This window comes from Magallana gigas, chromosome 1 (genome assembly GCF_963853765.1).
Source record: "Magallana gigas chromosome 1, xbMagGiga1.1, whole genome shotgun sequence".
Lineage (NCBI taxonomy): Eukaryota > Metazoa > Mollusca > Bivalvia > Ostreida > Ostreidae > Magallana > Magallana gigas.
The window spans coordinates 71,749,848-71,759,854 of NC_088853.1; the positions used below are offsets into that span (position 1 = coordinate 71,749,848).

Genomic DNA, 10,007 nt, shown 5'->3' on the forward strand with positions numbered 1-10,007 from the left:
GTGAGCTTGCAATGTCCATGTCTATATCTTTGAATCACAACCTGTTAAATAAAAATAAAGTGTTTTAGAATTATGTCAACCACATTCTTTCAAAACTATTTATTGATATAATTAGTTTATATAATATCATTATATAATATTCTTTTGTGTATAAGGAATATATTTATATAAACCAGACTTTATTTTAAAATAATAGTATATTTTCATTCATAGATAAATTAATGGTATATTATCATCAGATAAATAAAACACTCAACCAGTAGATACTTTTTTATTTTAAACTCTAAAACATCTCTTTCGGACATTCTTTGCTAAACATTAGTGACTTTCTCCCTCTCTCTTTTTTCTCTATCTGTATCATACATTCACTGCTAACGATGCTCTCTCTCTCTCTCTCTCTCTCTCTCTCTCTCTCTCTCATTCACTGTTTAAAATGTATGCTTGCTCTCTCTTTCTTTCTCTCTCTCTCTCTCAAAAATATGTACTTTCTTTTTCTCTTTCTTACTCTCTAATTACTTTTTCTGAGCAACATGTGCTGTTGCTCTCTGTCTCACTATCTATGCTATATATCTTTCATTAACATTTTCTCTTGTTCTCTCTCTTTCAGACATTCACTATTTTCAGTCTCTCCCTGCTAAGAAAATACATGTGCTCTTTCTTCCAGTTTTTCCCACCTATGTATGCCAGCTCGCTGTGTCTATTTCTCTCTCGTGCATACTTATGTACTTTCTCTCTTTCTTTTCCTCTATCTCTCTCAAAACTTTCCCTGTTTAAAATCTGCACACTCTTGCTCTTCTTTATCTCTTTCTTTCTATCTCTTTCACTTTTTCCCACCAACATGTACTCTCTTTCACACTTTCACCTTTTTTTCCTCTGCTAAATGTGTACTCTTCCTACTCTTTTCTCTTTTTTTCCTTCACCAGAACTTTTGCTCTTTCTCTCTTTCACTTTTTTAGCAACATGTTCTCTTTATGTTTGTGCATTCTCTCTCTCTCTCTCTCTCTCTCTCTCTCTCTCAAAATTTCTCTGTGAAAGATTTAGAGCCATTCTAACAAGAGCTTGGACTTTGGGCAGTTGTGTCAAACAGCAATGTGATGTAGGCCTGCCAATTTCTTTGCTGGCCACAACGCTATGGCTCTTTGAAATCAACAAGATCTGTCTGGCTCTTGAACAAAGACTACGCAATCTGTGTATTTTTCACTTGAAACCAGCTTCATTTTCAACTTGTTTTGATGCAAAAAAGATAGTTACATCCTACTAAAAGTCCAAGGACTTGTTAAAATGGTTCTACTTCTACTTCTTTGCCTCTCCTACACATGTAATGCTAATACTCTCTCTCTCTCTCTCTCTCTCTCTCTCTCTCTCTCTCTCTTAAAGTGTCTTTTGTTATACAATCATTCTCTCTCCATCCCTCTGCTAATTTAAAACATGCACTTTTGTTTTTAGTCTCTCTCTCTCTCTCTCACACACACACACACACAAACATTTCCTTTTCTTACATGAACATGTACATGAACTCAAACACTTTTTGTCTCATTAACATGAACTCTCTCTCTCCCTCTCTGAAATATGTACTTTCTCTTTCTCTCTATCTCTTTCATCCATTTTTCTATCTCTGATGTTCTTCATTAAACAAACTTTGCTCTCTCTCTCTCTAACATTTACCTACCTGATAATCCCTGCTAAAAACACTCTTACTCTTCTTTATCTCTTTCTTTCTATCTCTTTCACTTTTTCCCAACACATTTGCTCTCTTTCACCTTTTCTTCCCTGCTAACCTTGTACCCTTGCTACTCTCTTTTACTTCTTTGCTTCATATGAACTTTTGCTCTTTCTCTCTTTCACTTCTTAGCAACATGTTCTCTTTATGTTTGCACCTAAGGTCTCTCTCTCTTTCTCTTTTTTCTCTCTCTCAAACTTTCTCTGATAAAGATTTACTTTGCCTCTCAGGACTACACATGTACTCTCCTTCTCTGTGTCTCTCTCCATCCCTCTGCTAAACATGCACTTTTGTTTTTAGCCTCTCTCTCATTCCCTTTTCTTGCAACATGTTCATGAACTCTTGCTGTTTCTCTCTCTCTCTCTGATAAACTCTTGTACTCTTGCTGCTCTGTCTGTTACTTCTGTAGTAAATGTATTGGGTCATTTACATCAACTGACTTAAGAAATGATTGGCTTTCCCCCTTACCCTGGCTGATTATTCGAATCGCTCCCAGGAAGATAATTGGAAAATATCCCAGCCCTGACATTACCACAAGATGATCTTTTCCTTGCTTACAGATCTATCATCAAATGGGAATGAGGGCAATAGTTATATTGTAGTTCACTGGTAAGAAATTGATGCAGTCCTCGACCTAGGCCTTCGGGCAACAGTTCTTACCCATGGACTAACACAACAACTACTGCCCCCATACCCATTTAAGAGAAGAATACTATAATGTCTATGAATGACACACGACAACGAACTTGTGATAGCAATGGGTCTCCTGAATGACTCAGGTGACCTAAAAATACAAAGTATAGCTACACAAACCCTATCTCAGGGGACCTAAAAATACAGAGTTTAACTACATAATAATATTGACAACACATGACTACTTTACCACATATCAGTCTTTCTTTGGTCATTTAGTTTCTTTGGCCAATTAGTTTACTGCATCCCATTACACCAGGAACCTGTAAAGAGACCACAGAATATTACATACTGGTATATTTTAAATAAATATTTCAGTGGCAATATCATATTGATTTCTTTTTTTTCAAAACTCAGATAAGTAATAAAGGTCAATATTTTAGCATTGAATCATTATTTTTTGAAAGATATTGTCTCATAACTGCAGCGGTGTGTGCATACAAATTGGGTAACGCGCGCTAGCTTTCAAAAAATAATGATTTCATGCTTATATTTAGATTTTTTTAACTTCTTGCCTTGTCTGCAAATGTGATTTATACGTCAAAATTTCTGTTTTATCCTAAGGGTAAGTTCAAATTAATGGATGAGCCACTGTAACAGCCATAAGCGTGAACTTTGACTCTCGCTTGTGACATTGCATTTTACAGTGTTCAACGTTTGTGACGTCAGAATAAAACTAGTCATTCTAACTAGTCATTCTAACCTTTGAGTACCCTGTGTGTGTTACGATCTTATTAGTGCAGTGTCTTTTCACACACATTACAGGCAAAAAATATTTGGAATGTAAATATTGATTCATGAATGTATAATTTACATAAACATTTAAGTTGATATTGTCCTTATTAATAAGTTCAACCTCAATACTGTAGATTCCTAACTAATTGTGAAAAATTAATAGACCATCTCAAGGATTTTAAAATCTTGCTTTTTTTTATGAACAATTGTAAACTAGATGGAACTATAATACAAATTTAGTGTACACGATTTCATACTCTCACGTTTTGATGCAAAACAGTTCAATCATGAAATTAACTACGTAAAAAAAGGAATTTAGAGTATTACATGAACACAGTGGTGTAATTTTCTTTATTACTTAAGGCCACATCAAATTAATATTTAGATTTTCATCCTGATTTGCAAAAAATATGGGGCGGGTGGACGGATTTTATTTATTTATTTATTTTCTTAAATCATCTTTTTCACCGTTCATGTTCTAGAAATAATAACTGCTCTATTCTTTTAAAATGTTAATGGTAATTAATATGAGTACTTAATTCAATTTTTTTCAACTTAACTGTTAATGCACAAAGACATTTGATAACTATCATGACTAGAATCATCCAAACAATAATCAACATACCAGTATTAAATTTTTTTTTTAATTTTTGTATTTTTTCAAAATGAAATAAAATGCATCAGGGCGGGCCATTTTCAGAGGGGCGGGCGGGGATGAGAATCTAAAAATTAATTTTATGTGGCCTTTTGCTTTAGTGGTAATATAGTACTGGTAATCATTTTCTATTTTTTTCTTTCAAACTGACATAAGTAAGGAAGGCTGACATTGATTCATGTATTTTCATAAACGTTTAGTTTGTCAACTTAAAGATTAAATTGTACTCATATTTTAGACTAATGAGATCTAAAATCACATTGGAAAGTGACTTTGACAACATTTTCAAAAGAAGAATACTTTTTTTTTTATTTATTTTTGAGAGTTGATTTTAATCAACTCTCCTATGCAGGTACTCAGGCAAACCGAAAGTGAAACAGTGTTTGGACCGAAGCACAAATTACCACCGCTGACAACATTTAGTTCTAATCAATAAATTTGATGTAATGAGTTCTTATTAATAAGCATTGTTTTTCAAGGAAACTAATTTATAGATACCTTGTAAATAGTCAGATTTTAAATGGTACGAACAATTTAGATATTTTTTGAAGTCGTACATTTTATGTATTCCTACGACAGAGTTCAATACAGTATCGTTCAACCAGACGCTCGGCTGTCTCTGTAAATCTCCGACAAGCAGAGAGTCTCTCTTGCTTGTCGGAGATAAACGGATACAGCTGAGAGTCTGGTTGAACACGACTAGAGTTCAATTTTGCTTGGATCCATACAATTTATCATAACCATTTTGATTACTGATATGCAGTTTGATGGACTAATTCTTTGAATAATACACAACATGATTGACTTTGGATTTTCACGAATTTCCTGTTGGAGAATTTAATTATAAAAAATGTACGTAATTCAAATACTCATAGGAATTTACTTGCCATGCATGAAAAATTACATATTGTTGATTTTAAAATAAATAATAATCGATAAAATCAAGTCCCGTCAGTACTTCTTTTTAACATCAGTGGAGGCAATCTTGTATCAAGGGGTCTGGGGGTCACCCAAGGTCACCAGTGGGTCTGGGGCAGAGTGGTTCTGTCTGATGATTGGTCACTCTAAATTTACAGAGATCTACATGTACCGACACATGTTGTTTGTTGACATAAAGATAAAACAACTTCCCCCCTTCCCCTTAACACTTATTTTATCTGACACTAGTATACATTAATTTACTTCCAAAAATGATTTAATACCAGAACACTGGCCCAAAGGTAACATTATGAAGCCTGATGACCAAGTCTGTCTTTTTCTACCACTCATCCACTGGATCTTTGTAAAACATGTAATGGTACTGTACCTTTTATCGGCTTAACTTAGAGAGTTTGGGTTTATAGAACGTGACAATCCAAATTTTTTTTCATTCAGTTGTCTGTTTCGAATAAAGAAAAGTAAGTTTTCTTGAACATTTCTTGAATATGTTTTAAACATGAGCTTAAACGATCATTGTTTACCGCTGATTTACATCTTTGCACTTTCAGCAGTGGGGATGTGACGTAATAAGATAAAAATAGAATATTACCTGTTTGTGATACGTTATTATATACCTTCTTTGATTTGACACATTATATCAATACATATAACATGCATAAAAAACGGAGCTCACCCAATTCCGAGAGATTCATAGCGTTAATCGCCTGTTTGCACAATTATGTATTGAATAGTGTATGGTTTTGTGTATTACCGTATGATAACAAATAATTTTTTGAGTTATTTTTTATGTATAATAACCCCTAGGCCCTACGACCTATTAGGCTGACCCCACAAGGGACAAAATTAAAATTACATTTTGCAGAGTATAAATTCAACATGTACAGGGATTTTACTATGTTATTATCACGAAGCCGATAACTGGTACACTAAATCGTAAAAACTCGGCAAATTCGGGGCATGCTAAAAGCACAAAAACAAGATGTTTTGGATTCTAATTAATGATATAATTTAACCGATGGATAAATAAGAAGTTTACCAATTCATAGCGAGCGCAGCTCGCTGGCGCGCAGCGAAGCGAGCTCTAAGAACCAGTGTGCGCAGGAAAAAGAACGAGCTAAACCTCAAACAAACAAAATTTTTTGCCTACGTCCCATAATGCTCTCTAATGTTTTCACCCGTGGTGCTATGCCAAAAATGGCCGACATTTAACTCGTATTTTACGGTGACCTAAAGTTTGAAGACACGTTTTGAGTGCCGCATATGCTTTGGCGAGAATAAAAAAATTTGTTACATGCTTCCATACCTTCGTATTAAGTCGAGACAAAGACGAACAAAGTCATGGATGACGTCACAGTGCACTCGCGCTATAATTCCCGCGATATATTTAGAGGTGGATCAAACATCTGTAATGAGTGTACTATATAGCTATTTCAGTGTAGACTGCGATACCTGCCTCATTGACATATGATTTGTTTTTAAAAAAAAAAATTTTGATATAGAGATTATATAAATATATACTAGCAAGAGCCATACTTTATTGTCATATCGATCCATTTCTAAGCAAATTGTACATGCATATACAGTAGGCAGGTTAATTAAAGTACGGTATATGAGTAGGGAGGAAATCAACAATGGGACATTTTGAACTAAACAAAAAGAAATAAAATAAAAAAAAATAAACAGTTAAACAATTTATGTAGATATTGCATATAGTCAGGCCATTAAATTTAAAAAAAGTGGGAAATTACACACCTAAAAACAGGACCGGGCGCTCTCTCTCTCTCTCTCTCTCTCGGAGTAGGGGGTTGCGCTGTATGTATCATAACCATTAAAATCAATACCTTAAGCATACTTGTTGTAGAGCAATACTCTCTCAAAAATTCTTTAACGTTCGTTGATACCTAAATAACACTAGGTTGAGAATGATGCAAGGTCCTATTTGTAATTCTTGCTGCGCTCGCCATAACGGTAGCACCATAAAACATACTATATGTCAAGTGTTATTGAAATATATCAAGAAATAAGGTAACACGAAAAAGAAAACGTAAAATTTAAGCCGATAACTGGTACAGTGCCAGTACATATAAACTCATTCATTTGTACAAAGTCTGGTTTAGAGGAAATTCGAGATATTCCGTTCCAAGTTCGCTGGCATAACAAATTCCACAGGTAGACCACATTGTACAATATAAACAGCATTTGAACAAACCTGTACTTTCATATCTTACACGAGGATCAATTGTCTATCTAAATGGGTAGAACTCCTTAATTAGTTTTTCTCTTTCCACATCCCCTGTTCTTCGATTGGGCAAGTCAATATACGTCACAGTGATGTTAGTCGTTTCGACATCCAACAGTTTCGACCCCAAGTCGTTTTGGTCCCGATGATGAATCAAAAAAAGTTATTGGAATATTTACTTTTAAATGTACTTTATCATTTTCTTTATCATTTAATCTCATCTATATTTTAGTTATTTACCGGTATATGCTTAAAGAAAACATTTTTTTTAAAGTGTGTGTGTGTGTGGGGGGGGGGGGGGGGTGCTGAAGAGGGCTGAACACGACATCATAAACAAATGATAAATAATATGAAAATTTCAATCTAGAGGAAGAAGGCGTGGTGGATCCATGAATTTACGGAATGTTTGAGGTGGATCCAGTCCAGGAATTTCTGTACAGTTGGTGTGATGGAGGACCTACTTCTGTAAAACAAAATATCATGTAATATGTTTTACGGTCACCGTGTGACCGTTGGGGCGAGCGCGGAAGGAACCACACACACATCTGTCATCATTGTTAAATGCAACCCGTGGACTTGCCCTAACCAAAAAACTTTGGCTTTGTCTCGAAAACTTTTACCACCACAAGGAACCCGAATTTATCAAACTTTTATTCCAATGTTCCCTTCCTATATAGGCTTATACACTTAAACAAATTATAAATTACAAAGTGGTGGTGGGGGGGGGGCAGTGGCGTAGCGTCCTTTACGCAAAAACGCAAATGAATACACAAAATTTTGCAAAGCATAGGTCTTATGATTTGAGTTTCCTATTGTTTGCACGTAAACAAATCGTATTGAGACTCCACTGAATTATAATCTGCATATTTAGTATTCAGTTCTCATCGTAAACCATACAATTACTACGATTCCGGAACATACCGTCATTCCATACTTTACATTAAAATTAATTCGAAGTTCGTTTGAATCATCAATTAGTATGGACGAGCTATACCTTTGACTTTCATGTTATTGGCTTAAAGAATGATCTACAATAAACTTATTAAAATAAGATGAACAACTTTTAACTCCTTTCAAGTTTAAATATTCATACTAAAATCTGAAAACACATCAAGTTTTGAGTGTTTGTCCGTAATTGTATTCTGTCAGTCTATACTTACATGTAATTTAAAGTCGGCGGTCGGGTGATTAAGATTTTGACAAAGTCACAATACACTGTGATAAACTTGATCAAAAATTTGTCATTTAGGTAAGTATGTTACGGTTTGAATAATAGACCTGTTTCAAAACGCCAATTATCTTTAGTCATATGCAGTTGGTTTCCGCTGGGGTATCAGTGTTTCAAATATAATTACACATTCTTTTAAAATTCAACATTTCCCTTACACATACAGTATGTAAAATTGTACCATTTTGAGACAATATCTCATCATCAAAAGCCTGTAAATCTAAAAGCTCTAAAATCTAAAATCCAAGAGCATCGGTGGTCTTGAAATTTTAAAGAAAATATTCGAAGAGTACCAGGTAAATAATGTTTGTCTCGGAATTCAGCAACTTTTGTTCATATTTATTGGAATCATAATACTTAAAAAATATAATATTTTTAAGGCTGTTTTGTCATTCAAATAACATAAAATCCAGGAGCTTCCGGGGGCTTCGCCCCCTGGGCCCCCATCAGGGCTCTGCCCTGGACCCGCTGGGGGCCTCAAGGCGGCCCCCAGACCCCATACCTTTTTTTGAATACAGTAAATTAAAAGGTATCTACGCCACTGGGGGGGACTAGACTAATCCTCAGAAATCTTGAAAAGCAAAAAGAAAAAAATCTAATTCCCAAAATCATGAAAATCCTAATCCGGGGGGGGGGGTATACCTATAGTTCCAAAAAAAATTTTTACCTACCAAATTCTTTCCCCCCAAATCATGAAATACCCAATACCTTAGGCTAAGCCCCCCCCCCCCCCAGCCCCCCCCCCCCCCCCCCCCCGGTTCCGACGCCTATGCTACCACTGAGCATTAATAAAATGTTAAACAGATTTATTAAAATATTTTAATAAACACAAAGCTGTTTTTTTTTTCATGTAAATACAATTATGTTTTATCATTCCTTTACCTTTTAATAATGATCATTAAAATCAGTAAACAATATATTGTGTGTCTGTGTTATTTCTCATTTTGTTCCTTGTTGTTACCTGTGTTTTAGTTATTTTCCTCTGTGACATCAATTTTGTTTTTAATCTTTTTAATTTTTGTACGCTACATTAGCGTTGTAGACGTGTGCCCTCACCCTTTTCTGGTGTGTGATATCCAATATTGTTGAAAGGTTTGACCACGTTTGCAACTATAACAAATACATGTACAATGTAGATATTTTAGCAGTTTAATTTTTTTCTTTTATTTATTCATTCAGTACAAAATGACGTAGCTGCACGTAGATCTAATAATGATTGGACTTTTCTGTTTAAATTTTGTTTGTCACCTACCTAACGTATGCATATATGATTGGATCAATATGACAGTAAATTTAGAATATGGAACTTGCATGTGTATTTACTAAGCAAAAAAAAATCATCAAAACAAAACTAATCAGCCAAAGAGTCACCGTTAACACTGATACTGAGTACTTCGGAGTTCCTACATGATCCAGTACATATGCTTGATCCACCTCTAAATGTATCGCGGGAAATTAAAACGCGAGATCTTTGTGACGTCATAGTTAACATTCTTTTGCGCTCGACAGTTTTCGTAAATTGTCGGACAAATTCGGAGAAGGAAATGACGTCATATGTCAGCAAAAGTTCAGTTTTTTTACGTAAGCTTATGTGTTGTTTACTGTAATGTTTTCAGAAAGATTTTTTTTATTGTTAAATGAAAATGATGTATGCGATGTAGAGGTAAGAATTTTCCGTAGAAACACTTTCTGTTCCACCATGTTGCTATGCACCGCAAAGGATCACTGGGATAGTAGAACGTTTTCACGTGGCCTCATAAAATTTTCTTTGAACAATGTGCAGATTTCAACTCGAATT

At 34.7% G+C, this 10,007-nt stretch overlaps 2 protein-coding genes across 3 annotated transcripts in view; both read right to left on the bottom strand.

The window, feature by feature from the left end:
* LOC117687369 (uncharacterized) overlaps positions 1-7,061 on the bottom strand; it is a 29,024-nt gene extending 21,963 nt beyond the window's left edge. Inside the window, exons 1-3 of one of the 2 annotated variants that reach the window (XM_034463727.2) lie at positions 6,971-7,061; positions 2,604-2,676; positions 1-41 (exon numbers count right to left, since the gene is read on the bottom strand). The exon at positions 1-41 is cut by the window's left edge and continues 1,677 nt beyond it. In XM_034463727.2, coding sequence (XP_034319618.2) covers positions 1-19 — 19 coding nt within the window. In that variant the 5' untranslated portion in view covers positions 20-41; positions 2,604-2,676; positions 6,971-7,061. Of the gene's footprint in view, positions 42-2,603; positions 2,677-6,951 lie in introns of both variants that reach the window. The other variant, XM_034463726.2, reaches the window with a different exon arrangement.
* Positions 1-10,007, bottom strand: part of LOC117684045 (uncharacterized) — a 365,862-nt gene that overhangs the window by 49,463 nt on the left and 306,392 nt on the right. The gene's annotated exons all lie outside the window — the stretch shown is intronic.